Source organism: Nuphar pumila, chromosome 8 (genome assembly GCF_984573655.1).
Source record: "Nuphar pumila chromosome 8, dmNupPumi1.hap1.1, whole genome shotgun sequence".
Classification (NCBI taxonomy): domain Eukaryota; kingdom Viridiplantae; phylum Streptophyta; class Magnoliopsida; order Nymphaeales; family Nymphaeaceae; genus Nuphar; species Nuphar pumila.
The window spans coordinates 103840390-103859571 of NC_143256.1; the positions used below are offsets into that span (position 1 = coordinate 103840390).

Genomic DNA, 19182 nt, shown 5'->3' on the forward strand with positions numbered 1-19182 from the left:
ACGAATCGCTGGATGTGTCAAAAGCCAAACTTTTTCTTCTGCTCTGATACAAAGTTGTAACACCCCAAGATTTTTAACCCAAAAAATTTGAGATTTTTTTTTTCATCAGCAAAAACATTTTTCAACATCTTGGATAAAAAACCTTAGGCGAGTTATAGGTCGGTCAAGCACACTAGTACTGAATTTTTATAAAAATGAACGTATCAACTTAAACTTTCATTATAGCACTTAGAGTATTCTTTAATAGGCAAATAAACAATAATAAAGTTTATAAAAAAAATAAACAAAAGTTTCAAAAATTCAGTCTCTAGGAAAGAGAAATGGTTTGGCTTCCTGACTCTGACACAACTCCTTGTCATCTTCCTGATAAATCATTCAATGTCTATAATTGTGTAGGGGGTCAATAACAACACCCTCATAGGATTACAATGACAAAGTACATGTATGTAAAAGTAGGCATACATGAAACATTATTTTTCAAATATAAATAAATATTATGGCAGTGATAAATCACAAAACCACTAAAAAATTGAATTCAATACTTATGCATGATCAAGTATAATATGCATGACTTACCAATGCAATGGATTATCCATCTATGACATGAGTGACTTAAACTTCTTTCATTTAGGTGATCTTTCTTAAATGATGCATGCTATGCTTTGACAAAATGGTCAATAGACTTTTGTTTCTCTTGTTAACAATCTATATGGGTATGACACGAACAATATTCGGATCGAAGACACAACCAAGAGATAAATTCAAACAATTTGTGTCATATTACCTTAGTCTTACACATCCTTTTTGGCCCTGGGTGTGGGATAAAACTTATTGAGAGAGAAATCCCAACACTCTCAACTTGATGTATCAGTCTTCTCATTCAGCTGAAGCCTTATTCACTGAAATTTATTATGTCTTGAAAACAAGTTTCACTTTGGATCACTTGGTCTTGGGAATGTACAACCTCACAGGGAGTCTCCGCTCTAGTCGGATTACGTGGTCTTAGATGATACACTTTCTCACAGAGATTTACCACCCTAGCAGGTTACTTGGTCTTGGATAATACATCTCATAACAGAGATTTACCGCTCTAGCAGGTTACCTGGTTTTGGATAATGCATCTCTTCATAGAGATTTACCACCCTAACCGGATCTCTGATCTTGGTCATACATACCTCACAGATGTTTCCTTTGGAACTATTTCTCAATGGATCTATTGCCATACATGTCACATTATTATGCCCTAAGCATAGTTAAACAACATTCGTGCGTAAGTTTCAATATTAAGAATTATCACCACATTTAGTTGCACACGTCTTGAACACATATTGTGTATTTTTCATTATCATGTGAGCTACAATTTTAATATCATGCCCAAAATGTCTCAGAATAATGCATTAATACATACTTTCTTTGCATTCATCAATTAACATGCATGTATCTCACATTTTTATCATGATGCATTTAACATTATGATAATTTACATCACGCACTGACCACACATTTGGTTGTTACGCAATATGCATCATAAGTTAACTTTTCTTATTTGAATAACCACACCATTACATAAGGCGCAATGTTCGTTCCATATTCATTAAATCATATTTATGATATGTCTTAACAATCCATACAGGTTATGGTAAAAAAATGCATATTATATACAAGAAGCTAACATAATCATTAATCTTTCACTTAATGAAAATATGTAGCTTTAAATCACATAGGCAATACAAATGTTACTAAATTTCATCAAAACTTAAAACATATACAAAATCCAAATTAAGTCCAAATTATTTTATGAGCCAAATTAACCTACTTAATTAACTTGTCATATATAGTTTAAATTACTGATTTTATCATATCATTTTTCATAAACCCATACTTTAAAATCACCAATTAAAAACTTGAAATCATACATAGATACCGTCTTCCACAAAAACCAAATTTTTAATCACAGGTCACTATGTAGTTCATAAAACACCTATATATAATTATTTTCTTTTTTATATAAAATACATTGAACTACATCACTGAGTGAAAATGAACATTAAAACTAAATCTGGGTTTGTTGGAACTCAGATTTTCAACCGTCATGGGTTGCATCATATGTGACTCTTTTTTTTATAAGCCCGATTTAACAAAAATCATCATTTTAAACATAATCACGTTTCTCTCTCTCTCTTTTGTTTAATAAGACTAAACCAACACCGGCTGGACTGTTTCAAGAAAATGCAGATTTTACATATATCATCAATTCCGATTTTACAAAACAAATGTCTTAAATTCTAAATAAAAAAATGATTTTAAGCACAATTCAGTTTCTTTTTTTTCTTTCATATTTGATTCCCAAAAAACATAAAAAATATTTTCAATCATACAGTCTATGCTTACATGCATAAAACAAATCTAATTGCGTGCATACTTCACCGATTAACCATATCGCCTGTCATCTTAAAGAAAACTACCAACTAAAAGTTTGATTCCCAAGAACAACACGTGCTGTTAAAAATGACAATGATACACAACATACTACATGGAAAAATTGGTAGATAACAATTCAACGTTCTATGTCAAATAACATGGTTGTTCAAAACAAAAATTTCAGAAATTCATAATAGAAAAGAAAATCAATAAACACGAATCAACTTTTTTATGTTAAACAATAATATGGCTGATCGAAATGAAGATTTTCAGGAATTAACAACATGAAAAATCAACATTTCATGGAGCCTAATTTTCACACGCATATACTTAGGTCAGAGTACCTACGTTGAATCGATGTAGCAGTGGTTGGACTCTAGTGGACGGCCACAAACCCAACTAACTATCGTCACAATTACAACTATCTAGTTGTAGTAAAATAAAGAGAAAAATATAGGAGAGTATAAGAAAAATGAGGGCAGATGTAGGCTTTATATAGAGAGGAAAAGGATGGAAGTTACGAAATGAATTAGTGAGATCTTGGGAGTTTCATTTCCCAAGAGTCATCTAGTGTAGTGTGTGTGTGGGGGAGGGGGAGTTAGATTAAGATGTCATTCACGTATAGGGTTAATGAGAGAGAGAAGTGGGTGGGAGGTATAAGAAACTCAAAAGTCCTATTATATATATACCAACTTTTGTAACTTCCCCCCATTCACATGAATGGGGTGTGGTTCAACCCACCTCTTCGAGCTGTTGTAACCCCTTCATTATTACAACCCAGCATCTTAGGTGTAACCCCTACTTAAAAAAAATGTGTTTTCTAAATGGCTTTATTAAATTTTATCATTTAAAATATTTTTTTCCCTTTTCTTTGGTTCAAGTGGGGTCCACTAGAGAGAATGGCCCCTCTCTTTAACATCTACTCTTCCACTCACTTTATTAGCATATATATATATATATATATATATATATATATATATATATATATATATATAGTTCCTATACTATGTAACTATTTCAGACTATATAAAATCCATCTCATGTATTAAATCTTACATCTAGTACTCTTTCATTTTATTTTATATCATTAAATTCCGGATCCATGTTGGATCCAGTCCTATGTACATTGATTCATACACACCAAAAATCATTTTGGATTTTTGGATCTTGGGATCCAGCTCTAATTTGGATCCTTTTGAGATCCAGATCCAATTACCAAAATTTGTCCTATATATATATATATATATATATATATATATATATATATATATATATATTATCCTTTATTGAAATCTCAGACTAGATCTAGGTACTGGATTCATTTTCCATAAATAGTGGATGTCAGATATTTTTGGTATTGGACCAAGATCCAAATCCCCATAGGTTTTCAATTCACAAAATTAAATTTTTTGATTTATATTCCTCACAAACCCTTAGTTTATATTAACTTTTCAATAATTGTTTTTAAAACACTTAAAATTTTCTAAAAAATATGTGGGTCTTACAACCAGCTAGCGCAACAACCAGAAGAATTAAAGCACAAGTATCTATTTGGCATAGAGACATTATTAACCAATGATGTAAGTCTTAAGTTTGCATGTTTGTTTGTTTGTATATATACAATTATTTAAATATAACATAAATATATAACAAATATTGTTTATGCAACATCTAAAAAGGTTTATAACCAGAATCAAATGCATCCATAAGCGGGAGAGATCAACAGGAAAAGATTTACCAAAGACCATTTACTGTAACCCATGATTCTCAGCAAGTCCTGAAAGTGATAGTCATGTTTTCTTTTACCTCACAAAAATTAATTAGTTAACATTATTATTCATAAAACAAAATATCAGTAAACCTGATAGGTGAACATGCATAATAATTGCATTTTATTAATCTTTATTTATGCATGATCCATGATAAAATCGTATTAAAAACTCATCTTTATCATCGTTTTCGAGAATTTGCTTCAAGATTAAATTTTTTGGAAAAATCATATTTTCTGGTTCGGCCCTGCATTTTTAGTTTTTTTATTAGTTTTAAAATTTTCTTAATTATAGATTAGTCAAATTAAAACTTACTTAATTGTTTTAAATTAATTTTAGAAAAATATCCCTTAAAAAATGTTTTAAGAAGAGTCCTGTTTTGAAAATTGAGAAAAATTATCAGACTCTTTTTGAAATTTCGAATTCTAACCTAATTAGGGATTATAGATACTATGCTTTCAGCTAGAGAAAACGTTTTACCCAACAACTTCAAGCTCTCCCCTCTCTTGCCCTTTCTTGTTTCTTCTTCTTCCTCTCTTCCTTTCTCTCCTTGCTGATTTCTCTGCCTTTTCTTCTTCCTCTTCTTCATTCTCCTCTTCTTCTTCTTGCTTCTAGCCCTTCTCGTCGTCGACAGTATAGTTTATTTGTCGGGGAGGTACTTGCTTGCAGCTGGGATTAGCCATCTTCTTCTCAACCCCTCCATCAAAGGTGATCCACAATAGTTTGCTTCGTCTTCCTCTTTTTTACCGTAGTTTTTAGATTCTGCATCTCATAGATCATATCATGGCATATTATTTCATTTGATCATCATAATCATCATATTTAGTTTAGATTTAGCATCTAAAATATAAAAAATATATACAAATATATAAAATAGTTTAGTCAATGCGTGCTATTTTTCTTGAATCTCAGCATTTAATTAGTTTTATTCATTCATTTTTTTTAGCATCTTATTCAGCATTTAATTAGTTTTATTCAGTCGATTTTTTTAGCATCTTATTAAGTAATGTGCATACTACTTTATTCAACTTCAGCATTTTCATTAGCTTCAACATTCTTTTTTGTTATTAGCTGTAATAATTTTTTTGTTTGTATTAGTTTCAACATTTTTTATTAGAGTAGTCGTTATTAGTATATTGATGCACTAAGTGTTTAGGTTTTAGCAATTGATGTTAATAGGTAGATTTCTTAGTCTAGTTTATTTCACTTAAGTTGTAGGTTATGGGATTTGTTATGATAGTTTTTGATATTTTTAGCATAGTGTATTTAGTTGTTTTAGTTTTCATAATAAGTTTTGTTCCAGCTTTAAATTAATTAGACATATGTCCTTCGTTTATATGTTAGTGTATTAGATCTCTTTCATTAGTTATAGCATGTTAGTTAGATGTCATTAGATTTATATTGTTGCATGATTGATTAATCTATAGTATAGTTTACAGTCTTTCCTTTTCAACACTGAGTCATCTAATAGTTTAGCATTAGTTGATGTTATCGTTAAATTAGTTTAAACTAAGTAGTTAAATAAAATTTTCCAACTTTATATTTGGGATTCAACGCTTCTTGTAAAGTCGTTAGTATGTTACAGGTTAATTCTTTTGTGAGTCATATTAGATAGTTTGTTTTGTATTCTGTCATTTAGTGATTGATGTTAATTGAGGTCTGGAGGTTTTCAATTAGGTAACAATTACATGTTTCAATTAGGTTAGCTATCAACATTTTTACACAGCATAGATTAGCATAGTTTACTATTAGCTGATTTTTTTAGTTTTTGTTAATGTTTATTAAATTATTGATATTAGAGTAAGTTAATTTGTTTGTCATATTCGGCTAATTGCTTTCTTGAACTTTTAGTTTAAGTAATTTCTTGAATTAGTTAGTCATTAGTTTGTTAGACATTAGTTTTGAATTGTTAGTTAGGTGGTTTTGCTATTTTGCCTTTTAGTGGTAGGTTGTTACAAGTAGTTCATAGTTTAGTTTTTGTTTTTAGTTTGTTTCTAGTTAGTTGAATCTTGTTTTTGTAGAATTTTTTAGTCATTAGTTATTAGATTTCTTGTTTAGTTTTTGTTGTACTGCTTTGTTTTTGTGTTTTGCAGGGAAGCGTTTGGATGTGCGGTGAGCCCCTTTTTGTGCCGTTAAAGTGCTCTCTGAAGTCCTTTCATGCCTTCAAAAAGGTCCTTCAAGCCCCTCATGGCAGAACTCTCCCTCTGATTCATCAAACCATACAAAAGTGTACAAAGAGGGAAGGATAATGGGAAGCAAATCAAAGATCAAGGGGACAAAAGACTCAAGCATTGAAGCCTTTTCTTTTATTTTTAGATTAGGATTTTATTTATTTTATTTATTTTATTCAATTGGGTTGTAATAAGGCCATTTATTTATTTGTTTAAGCCCTCGGCAGGGGCAACACTCGCTTGTTTATTTAGTTGATTAATCTTTTATTTTTCAAGGCAATAAAGCGTAGTTTAGATTATGTGCTTGAATACAAAGTATTTCCCGTTTCTTAAGTTTTCAAGAAGAAGTGTTTATTTGGCTAGAGAGAGGTACACTTCCTTGGCTATGTTGTGAGAGGAGGCATGCTGAAGATGGATCATCAAAAGGTTAAGGTCATTCAAGAGTGGGAGTCACCTGCTAAGGTTCTCGACTTGCACTCTTTCTTGGGTCTAGCCTGTAAGACCTAAAAATTTTTGAGAAAGTTTTAAGGATTTTGGAAATAATTTGTGAAAAGGTAAATTCTTTGAAAATTTAATTTCGTGGACTTAGAACTACTGGGATTCAGATCTAGGTTCAATACTAAAAATATCCAAAATCCATTAGTTATGAGAAATGGATCCAGTACCGGAATCTAGTTTATAAACAATATCCAAAGTTTGCAATAAAGATTTTTTTTGTATAGGGGTCTAATTCTGATAATTGGGTCTGGATCTCATAATCCAAAATCCAAATTGATTTTGGTTAGTGTATGGATTGAGGTGCATGAGATTGGGTCTGGCATGAATCTAGAAATTGATGAAGTGACATAAGGTAAAAGTAGTGTTAAATACAATTAATACAAAAGAGGGATTTCATAATGTAGAAAATGTGTACATATATATACTTAGGGATGCATACATATATATGTATTACTAATAGTGTCACAGACCTATTTCCTTCAATGGGCCAGCGTGACGCGATGGTCCTTCCTCACCGCCGCAAGCCTACTAGTCAGCTCGCTTGCCGATCACGGAAGCTTGTAATCAGAGTGCAAGAGAGCAAGAGAGAATAGAGGGAGAGAAATTGCAATCACAAGAAGCAATCACAACGAGGGTGAACAAAAGAAAGCTCAACTCATTTACTTCATTCACAATTTTGCCCGCAGACTATTACAGTTCAAGTATACGGGTTGCCCCTTCGGGGTATTGATTCACCTGAACCGGGCAGTTTACATCAGACTCAACAAAAGCAAAACAGACTCTAAGCGCAACTATACACTGTAAGTCGCAAGGGAACATGATCCCCCCTTCAAATCATGCGTCGTCCTCGGCGCCATCTGTTTTGTGGTAAGCCCTGACTTCAGTCGGGTAGCGGCTGTTCATTTGAAATGCAGACTCCCACGTTGGTTCCACTGTTTCCTCCCACTGCACCAAGTATTTCTTTGCTTGCCCCAAGTAGTTGACCTTGTGGCAAAGGATCTGACTGAGGTGCTTCTCGGCCCGTTGTGCTGCCGGGGCCCTCTGCATGATGGGAGCGCGTTGTGGCACACTGCGTTCTAGGTCTCCATCATCTGGATGGAACTGCTTGAGGTTGCACACGTGAAACACCAGGTGCACCTTGAAGTCTGGGGTCAACTCCAGCTTGTATGCCAACTTGCCCACCTTCTTTGTGATGGTGAAGGACCCAGACTCCACCACTCATGCGAGCCAATTTTTATATTTTTGGTGTTTGGCTTTCACTTGATTTTCATTAAAAATATTGTTTTAAAAATCATTTTCATAAAACTCACACCAAATTTTGGCACTGTTGCTGGGGAACGACGATTAATATGAGTATTAACTTTATTGTCAGTTTGTGTTTGCGTTTACTTAGATCGCTAGTTTACTTTCTGTTTATTGTTTAGGCTGCTTAGTTCATTCCTGCTTCATATTTAAGATTGTTTATTTTTTTTTTCAGCATTTAGGTTTTAAACCACGTTGCTTGCAACCCCTAGATACCAGCTTACCTTTCTTGCACAACCCACCTTTTAGGATACCCTTAGAGGTGACTACACATGATTGGTATTGTGCCCATAGTTTGCTTCTCGTAAAATATCTGTCAGGTGCAAGTGTGTGGTGCTTGTTTATTTACCGCTTTATAGTTTTGTTTTATTTTTCTTTTACTTTGTGGTTGGGCCGCATTACACGTTAGGAAGGTAGAAAGCTTGTATCTTAGGACGGTTGCTGCACTGGTCTATTCTGAGGTGCATGCATGGGTGATGCTCGCTTGACCCTGAGCTTGTTGAGTTAGTTGAAGACCCTGAGTCCCTTATTAGGAGAGTCTGTAGATCTGGCCTTATGGCCCAAGATCAGCAGTTGACCCATCCTCTTAGGGAGTACTTCACTCCCAATGCTTACACTCTAACTTCCTGCATCACAAGACCCGTTGTAGAAGCACCATAGTTTGAGATAAAGGCCAGCATTATACAAATGCTATCATCTTTTTATAGCCTAAACAACGAAGACCCCTATTGTCATCTCGATGAGTTCCTCGAGATATGCTCTATGGTGCAGATCAACAATTTTGTGGATGATGCATTAAGGTTGACGTTGTTTCAGTTCTCTCTCAAGGACAAGGACAAGCACTAGCTAAAATCCCTCGATACTTTTCAGATTACCACTTGAGAATGCATGCAACGTGAGTTCCTCAAGAAGTATTTCTCCATTGGTAAGACGAACCAGTTTCGTAAAGCCATTACTAGTTTCTCATAGATTGAGGAAAAACAGTTTCATGAGACCTGAGAGAGGATGTAAGATCTTCTCCGTAAGTGCCCCCACCACCAGGTGCCTCGTTGGTGACTGATGTCATACTTTTACGATGATAGAAAAATGGTTGACTCTTCGTGTGGGGGCACATTCATGCTCAAGAGCGAGGATGAGGCATGAACATTATTTGATACATTGAACAAAAATGCCATGCATCATGCCATGTCCTCGTGTGTTGATAGAGCTACAACTATTCCTAGTGGTCCTAAGAAGGGAGGAATTTATGAAGTTGGGTCCGAACATGATCTATAAATCAAAGTGGACTAGTTGACCAGGAAAGTTGATCAATTACTCGCGAACCCAGCTTTATTAAATCAAGTAGAAAAAGTGTGTGAGCTATGCGCTAGCCCTGCACACTTTGTTTCTGAGTGTCCCGCAACACCTCTCTATCTTGAATTCGTTCAGAAGTAAATGAATGTTGCCTAAGGTTTCGCCAGACCGGTGCACGACCCTTATACGCTTACCTATAACCCGGGATGGTGAAATCATCACAATTTTGCTTGAAGAAATCCATAAGAGTCACCTCACATGCCTCCTCAGACACAACACACCTCCCACAAGGTTACCCACATCCCACATATCTTCAGGACCCTCCCCATCTTAGCTTGCCTTCTCCTCAGGCGCCCATATTGAGCCTATCTTTTTAGGAGAAATTGCTTGAGGCCTTTTCTGACATTAAGGCCAACCTCAGTTCCCACACATAATTGATAGCAAAGCTAGAGACCCAGATGAGATAATTGGTTGAGGACTTGAGCAGGCAAAGCGAGGGAAGCCTCCCTAGTCAGTTTTTTATCAACCCACAGGGTAAAGAACCCATGCACTATGGCCTGCACCTTATAGAGTCCCACCAAGAGCAGGCCAACTCTGCCATGACCCTTCGGGGTGGGAAGGCATTCCACCCTACTTCGGTGACTGGCGATCTCACTGCCCCACCTATTGACCAGTCGATCTCCTCCACCAGGCCCAAGGAGAACGGGCATGACCCACGACCTGTGCCTTCTTTGTATATCCCTCGAGCCCCTTTTCCTCAGCCTAAAAACCACATGATTTTGGCAAGCAGGGGACGCGCATGTACAAGATGCTTGACATGTTCAAGCAGGTTCACATAAACATTTCCTTGCTTGATGTCATCCAACAGGTGCATGCCTATGCAAAGTTTCTCAAAGAACTTTGCATGCAGAAGAGACAATCGATGTCGTTGCTGAAGATGATCTTCTTGACTAAGCAGGTGAGCTCTGTGTTTCGACACCAAGCCCCACCTAAGCTCAAAGATCCTGGGGCACCGATTATCTCTTGTGTTATAGGAAACAGGACTATCGAGCGTGCATTGCTCGATCTTGGGACAAGTGTGAACATATTGTCGGGTTCCTTATATGACATTTTTGGGATTGAGGATTTGAAGCCCGTGACTATTGTCTTGCAGTTGGCTGATAGGTCAACCAAGCATCAATGAGGAGTCTTGAAAGATGTGTTAGTCAAGGTCGAGGACTTCTACTTTCTTGTCGATTTCTTATTCTGGACATAAAGGGAACTGATGTCGCTCACCAGATCTCTATTATTCTGGGCAGACTGTTCTTGGCCACTGCCCATGCTCGTATCGATTGTTATACTGAGAAGATAGAGGTTTTTTTTGGAAACAGGCATTTACACTTGCATATCTTTAATGTTGCCACGAGGGCAATATGAAATGATGAATGCTTCCTCGTGACAGTCGTCATAGGGAAGCATTCTGATCTACAGTTGGATGCATATCTTGCTAGTTGTTCAGTTTATGGTTCTCCATCCTTTGATAATAGTCTTCATATGGAGACTAATCTCATTCATCCTGCTAGTCTCGAGAGTTCTCATAGGGTACATAGAGGTAGAGTTGGAGGCAACATAGTGTACAGTGTCACAGATGAGACCATTTTCCTTAGAGCCCTTGATTGAGCATGACTTCACATCCATTGATCTCATGGACGTTAGAGGGTCTCGAGAGATCTGTCTAGCTGAGGATGTAAAACTTAGCACTTTATGGGAGGCAGCCCATATTTGTGATGTAGTATTAGTTGTTTTAGTCATTTTCTGGTTTTAAGTAGTTTTCTTCTTTCATGAGCGTAAATGATAGAGCATGCATGCATTGCATTTTTGGTATATGTTTATGAGTTGCAAACTGTGAGACAGATGAAACCTCTGTAGAGTCATTCACATGCCATATCAGGTAAGGTTCTACAGAGTGAATCAGGTGAATTCTACTACTTTTCTCTCATTTATTTTTGTTCTCATATGCATTCACTCAGTTTCATGCAAGCATTGGGGAGTGTCACTGAGAACAATGTCATTCAAGCATGGGGGAGGGTGTAGTTTGCACACCCAGATTTTTCTATCTTTGTATTTGCACTTTTGATGACAACTCATAAAAAATAAACTTTTAAGGAATGAGTTTGACCTTATATGAATGCTTTACATAATCTATTTTTTTTTAGAGAATTTTTAAGCCCCACGAAAAAAAATTGACACTGATCTAAAAAAATATGGTTGTTTTTGTGGATTTTAAAGTAATGATTATAGATGCATGTTAGAGTTTATTTTGAATCATAAGTATGAATATGCCCAATTTATTTTTGAAAAACTAAGCAAATGAACAACATTGAAAATAAGAGCTCAAAAAGTAAAAAGAGCAGATGTTTAGTTGTTTGATCTCTTCATACTCCCCAGTAGTTGGGCTTAGACACAAGTTTAAGTGTTTGATTCTCATGTTGAAAAGGATAATGAATGAAATCACTTATATGTCTAGTTGATATATGTGGCTTATTTTGTTCAAGCAAGTAGAGCCTAAGGAGTGTTTATACCTGGTGCCCTAAAGCCATCTGGTTTGGGAGCCACCGGCCCGAAAGCCGTTACACGGACTTTATAGAGAGTATAATAGATGTTGACATTGCATATGACAAGAAGTAAACTATATGTAAACTATGAAAAATGAAGGTCTAGTGACTCGAGCAATTAAGTCTGAGGAATACTTTGTATCTAGTGCCCTAAGGTCATCTGGCCTAGGAGTTACTGACCTAAAGCTTATTAAACGGGTCATGAAAACTAGAAATTTGATATAGTACTCAATAAAAGAATGAAAGAAAAAGGCAAAAAAATTAAAAATCAAAGAAAAAGAAAAAGCGTGTAAAAGAAAAAAAATTCACTGCTTAGAAGCAAATTTTAAGAAAGCCTGAGCAAAAAATATGAGTGAGGATAAGTAAATAATGACATGTATATATTTGATTGTCTGAGAATAAAGTATAAATGATTATGATATTAGAAAAATGGAAGAAAATGTTTTATTCTATGGTGGCTTGTAAAAGACTCTAATTATGTTTTGATACTGTAATGGTATGAAGTATTTGTGAAACCCAACTCCTCAATTGCCTAATAATTTTTGTTTTGATATTTTTATGCATACATGATAGAGATGTTTGTGATTAGCATCACTACAAACCCTCATGAGACCTTACTCGCCTACTGGGGTAACCCAATGGTTTAAAGGGATTGTTGCATGTGCTAAATGCAATCGTGATTCCTACGAAAGTGAGTTAGGTTTGTTTTGATTAGTTTAATATTTATGCTTTTTGCTTCAGTTTGCTCAAGGACTAGCAAGCGATAAGCATGGGGGTCTTTGATTATACATAATATTCACATTTTATTCATCTTTATTTATGCATGATTCATGATAAAATCACATTAAAAACCCATTTTTATCATTGTTTTCAAGAATTCGATTCGAGATTAATTTTTTGAGAGAAATCACATTTTCTGGTTTGGCCTTGCATTTTTTTAGTATTTTTATTAGTTTTAGAATTTCCTTAATTATAGTTTAGTTAGATTAAGACTTAATTATTTTGAATTAGTTTTAGAAAAATATCCCTTTGAAAAAGATATTTTAAGAAGAGACCTATTTTGAAAATTGAAAAAAATTATCAGACACTTTTTAAAATTTTAAATTCTAACCTAATTAGGGATTATAAATAGTATGCTTTCAGCTGAAGAAAACATTTTTCCCAGCAGCCTCAAGCTCTCTCCTCTCTTGCCCTTTTTTGTCTCCTCTTCTTCCTCCCTCCCTTTCTCTCCTTGTCGATTTCTTTGCCTCTTCCTCTTCTTCTTCTTATTCTTCTTGCTTCTAGCCCTTCTCATCGTCAGCAATACAATTTTTTGTTGGGGAGGTACTTGCTTGCAGCTGGGATTAGACATCTTCTTCTCAATCCCTCCATCGAAGGTGATCCACAATGGTTTTCTTCTTCTTCCTCTTTTTCACTGTAGTTTTTAGTTTCTGCATATCATAGATCATATCATGGCATATTATTTCATTTGATCATCATATTCATCATATTTAGTTTAGATTTAGCATCTGAAATATAATATAAAAAAATATACAAATATACAAAATAGTTTTGTCAATGCATGTTATTTTTCTTGAATCTCAGTGTTTCATTAGTTTTATTCAGTCAGTCTTTTTAGCATCTTATTCAGTAATCTGCATACTACTTTATTCAACTTCAACGTTTTCATTAGCTTCAACATTTTTTTGTTATTAGCGGCAATATTTTTTTCTTTATATTAGCTTGAACGTTTTTTATTAGCAGTAGTCGTTATTAGTATATTGATGCAGTAAGTGTTTAGGTTTTAACAATTGACATTAATAAATAGATTTCTTAGTCTAGTTTATTTCACTTAAGTTGTAAGTTATGGGATTTGTTATGATAGTTTTTGATATTTTTAGCATAGTGTATCTAGTTGTTTTAGTTTTCATAATAAGTTTTGTTTCAACTTTAAATTAGTTAGACATTTGTCCTTCGTTCATGTGTTGGTGGATTAGATCTCTTTCATTAGTTATAGCATGTTAGTTAGATGTCATTAGATTTATATCATTGCATGATTGATTAATCTATAGTATAGTTTACGATCTTTCCTTTTCAGCACTGAGTCTTCTAATAGTTTAGTATTAGTTGATGTTATCGTTAAATTAGTTTAAACTAAGTAGTTAAATAAAAATTTTCAGCTTTATATTTGTGATTCAACGCTTCTTGTAAAGTGGTTAGATTGTTTCAAGTTAATTCTTTTGTGAGTTATATTAGTTAGTTTGTTTTGTACTCTGTCATTTAGTGATTGACTCTAATTAAGGTCTGTAGGTTTTCAATTAGGTAACAATTACATGTTTCAATTAGGTTAGCTATCAACATTTTTACACAACATAGATTAACATAGTTTACTATTAACTATTTTTTCAGTTTTTTTTAATGTTTATTAAATTATTGATATTAGAGTAAGTTAATTAGTTTGTCATATTCAACTGATTGCTTTCTTGATCTTTTAGTTTAAGTAATTTCTTAATTTCTTGAATTAGTTAGTCATTAATTTGTTAGACATTAGTTTTGAATTGTTAGTTAGGTGGTTTTGCTATTTTTTCTTTTAGTGGTACATTTTTACAAGTGGTTCATAATTTAGTTTTTGTTTTGAGTTTGTTTCTAGTTAGTTGAATCTTGTTTTTGCTGAATTTTTTAGTCAATAGTTATTAGATTTCTTGTTTAGTTTTCATCATACTGCTTTATTTTTTGTTTTTGTGTTTTGCAGGAAAGCGTTTGGACGTGCGGTGAGCCCCTTTTTGTGCCCTAGAAGTACCCTCTGAAGTCCTTTCATGCCCTCAAAAAGGTCCTTCAAGCCCCTCATGGCAGAACTCTCCCTCGGATTTATCAAACCATACAAAAGTGTACAAAGAGGGAAGGATAATGGGAAGCAAATCAAAGATCAAGGGGATAAAAGGCTCAAGCACTGAAGCCTTTTCTTTTCTTTTTAGAGTAGGATTTTATTTCTTTCATTTATTTAATTCAATTGGGTTGTAATAAGGCTATTTATTTATTTGTTTAAGCCCTCGGCAGGGGCAACACTCTTTTGTTTATTTAGTTAATTAAACTTTTATTTTTAAAGGCAATAAAGCGTAGTTTGGATTATGTGCTTGAATACAAAGTATTTCCCATTCTCTGAGTTTGATCCGGACTCCACCACTCGTGCGAGCCGTTTTTTATATTTTTGGCGTATGGCTTTCACTTGATTTTCATTAAAAATATTATTTTAAAAATCATTTTCATAAAACTCACACCAATAGGCGATTTGGAGCTCATGCTTTCTTGGAAAGATATAACACGAGGTATTCTTTTAAGAAAAGTAACAAGGTATTTATCATAGTGTATTGGGTCATTGTTATAGTGCATACTTACATATTCATTTACACTGCATATGATGATTATTTAAGTCTTTAACTCAATTTATGTTGCAAATCTTAATTTTTGTCAATTGGGGCAATGAATATTGGGTTTTTTGAGAGATAGATATGAATGCAAAGGAGTTTAGGTTGTACAATTCCATTGAGATCATAATAAATACAGATAAGGACGTCACAGATCTAGTATGAACTATTAAGTTATTCAATAATGTCTTTAGTTTGCTCTCATATTAAGTAGGATTAATGTTTGCTTTCAGGTATATTATTTTGCATAGCAATTTGGCTATGACATTTATACTGAATGACAAATTTGTTTCGTGCAAGGGATTCTTCAACAAGATAATGAATAATTACTTTTATATATGATTGTTAACTCAAATATATAAATGTACATGATTTTTACAATGCAATTATTATATTTGTCAATGATAAAATACTATGAGGATGTAAAAAAGAAGAAAGCAAAGAAAAAAGAGGAAAAATAATGCAAAGACAACTATGATAGTGATGACGACAACTTATGAGGTAGAGTCAGAGGTTAGAGATTAATGGAGAAGAAGATGCTCTTATAAAAACATGGAAATCATTGAAATGAATTCTTGTATAATTTAATTTTTAAATAAATGTGAAATGTTTTGTATATAATATACCCTTTTATATTGTGATTGACATGTATGAATATATTGACAGTTTCTTATAACATACCTTTTATAATGTTGTAATTCTTTATGATCTTTTATAGAAACATAAGATGTTATTTAAATAATAGGTTTTTTATATTGTGTTTACAGTTTCAGGTCATGTCAAATGTTGAACATTTGTTAGTTTGAGTTGGACCTTGATCCAACTAGGACTTGTAGTATTGGTTTGACTCTGATATGAAGCTTTGAAAATGGGCCAGTAATGGCTCAATGGATCCTTAATTTTCTCTCAATGAGAAAAGGCTTTATATAAGTAAATGAATTTTATATGTTGTCTTATGTAGCATCCACGCCATATCAAATATTGAATCAAATCAATTTAATGTTGAAAAACATGGTAGGTCAAGATCTAAACAATATCCTATAAGATTTATGAAATTCAAATACTAAAAGAAATATTATCAATCGAGTATGACATATCTACATATGGTTGTAATTAACTATAGAACTTCATTAATTTGTTTTATGAGAAACAATCATATCTTTTTTTATTTGAAATAAATATAGTAATAAGAGAAGCTATACACTTTTATACATGATTTATATGTCATGTCAATTTAAATATGCAAATGAAATCTCTATGACCAAATCAATGTTTTCAATTAGTATATACGATAATGAATAATTAATTAAAATATCTAAGTTTATCTAGATTGATCAAATTTGAAATAATAGACACTTGCAATTAGAAACAAATATATAATTATAATCAACAACCATAAATATGATTTTAGTTAACATCAAAAATAAGATCAAGCTTATTTAAATAAGCAATCGAATATTTCGAAACAGAAACCATTTGATTGTCATGCAATTTCAGACATAAAAAAAGAAGAATTTGCTTTTGGCTTAAAAAGACGGAGTTTAGAAAATTGAATAAACTTTTCAATGCATAATAAATCACTGAATTTTGATATATGGTTGCGAAGTTATGGCTTCTGCAATCTTACTATGTCAAGTATTATCCAATTTTAAGTATGATCCAACCCAAATATATGTATAAGATCCAAGCATGAATTTTAATAAATAATATACATAAATTAATAGCAACATAAAGAAAGAGAGAAAAGAAAATATACTTTTCACAAGCTAAAGCTCCCAAATCCATGTTGATTGAAAAAAAAAGGCACAAGGCTAAATTAACTTACTTTAACTTGAATCACTATCAAAAGAGAATTTGGCTTAAGCTTTTGTGTCTACCCTAGGTTTAGGATCGTAATGAATGGGGGAGGACCTGGGTTTGCCTCTTAGCTATATGACATAAGGCTACCCAAAAGGATTTTTCCATTGTTCCTTCCTAAGGTGACACCCTCTATTTATAGAATATGGAGACTCTAGTCTCCTATTAAGAAAAAAAGTCTCAATTGATATCAATCTCCAACCATATTTTTTAATTGACAAGGCCATCTCTCATTATATAATATTTTTAATTAAAATAAAACTCTAAAAGTTGTAAAGATTTTAGGGACACAAAAAACAAAATTTAATAAATACAATAATTATAAAGATATCCCAAAAATAATATTTACAAAAAAAACTTGTTTGATAAATCACGACTTTGAGTTAATATATCCATATTTACTAGTATACTAATTGAGACCATAATGAAAGGCATAATAGAGGTCTGACCTTAATATAATGCACTCACACTAGCATTATAAAAGTTTTGTTCACCCAGACATATAGTACCAATATAAGACACACTGATTGTCTAAGACCAAATTTCACATAGTCAATCCTATATTGAAGTTTACTAACAAGTGTTTTGCCTCTTATAGGGCTACCTACTCCCGTGCATATCAAATTGCCTAACAGATAGAGAGACCCTATTGTAGGAAAAATATAAGATACATGGCATCATCCCAATTCATTCAAGCTTATACTCTTAATTTGTTTTGTGAGACATCAAAGATAGTATATACAAAGTTCTAAGGCTTTTTTTTTTATGTTCAAATTGACAACTTATATAAGCTCTTAGATGAGCTCATCATGTAACCAAAACCATGATAAGATCTTCATAAGTCATATTTGATCGCCAGAACAATAGTTCATGAATATAATCATGACCATATTTGAATATCCATGGTCAATTTAAATTTGAGCCATACACCTGCAATGGAAGTTCTACTTGGGTGCACCTATATTTGATCCATACTCCTATCCATGTTCCTCCTGCCCCTGTCTAGTTTGGGACAATGAGCCAAATAACTCAAACTTGATGTGTTCTAGCTTGGCTCATTTTTGTGATGAGTTAAGCAAGCTTGAGCCAAAAAAGCCATGTTTGAGATAACTTGTTTACAAAATAAATACATTGTTTCAAAGCTGCAAGTTAGTAGGAATTGAATTCTAAATGTTTTGAGCCAAACTAAAGCTAATTCATTTACATAAAATATATGTCTTTTGGCCAACGGCGGCTCCACGTGGTTGGCAAGAGCTGTCAGTGCATGTCTCCCTGTGTTGGGACGTTTCAGGTTCAAAACCCCAGTGGTATGTTGTATAATAACTGGTGTGGCCTGCCTAACCCCAGCTTGCCTTTCAAACAAAAATATATGTCGTTTGAAAGGCAATAAATTTGTTGCAAACTTAACACTTCAATTATTTATTTCACACTATATTACGTGGAGGAATTAGTTCGTTCTACCGCACATATGGTGTAGATAGTGCTGATTTTCGATGTTCCTGACTATATTTTGCAAATCTAACGGCACAAATGTGTTCAACATGATCCATTTGTTAGAAATATGCTGTTGCATCGATGAAAAAAGATGTTCAACATTAATTAGGATCATGAAATGATCTCTGATGCCAGGCTTGGACACTCATATATTCAATCTAGCATAGCCTCAACCCAAGTTAGGTCTATATGTAGGATCCAAATGGGTCAGATCGATGCCCCACCTGTTCGCAGCATACGTGAAGCTCAAGCCCGAGCAGAGCTAACAAATGACAATTCGCCTATGACCAGTCTGGTAAGACTGGACATAATTTTTGTACCATAAGGATGATTATATACATATTTGATTCCCTAAAACAAGTTAAGGTTCTGTTTTTAA

The 19182-nt window shown here is 33.5% G+C and overlaps 1 protein-coding gene across 1 annotated transcript; it reads left to right on the forward strand.

Moving 5' to 3' along the window:
* The first annotated feature begins 9999 nt into the window (after positions 1-9999).
* Positions 10000-10637, forward strand: LOC149830097 (uncharacterized). The gene is made up of 2 exons (XM_090015376.1): positions 10000-10236; positions 10323-10637. The coding sequence occupies exons 1-2, from the start codon at positions 10000-10002 to the stop codon at positions 10635-10637; spliced, it is 552 nt and encodes a 183-aa protein (XP_089871502.1).
* The last annotated feature ends 8545 nt before the right edge of the window (positions 10638-19182 follow it).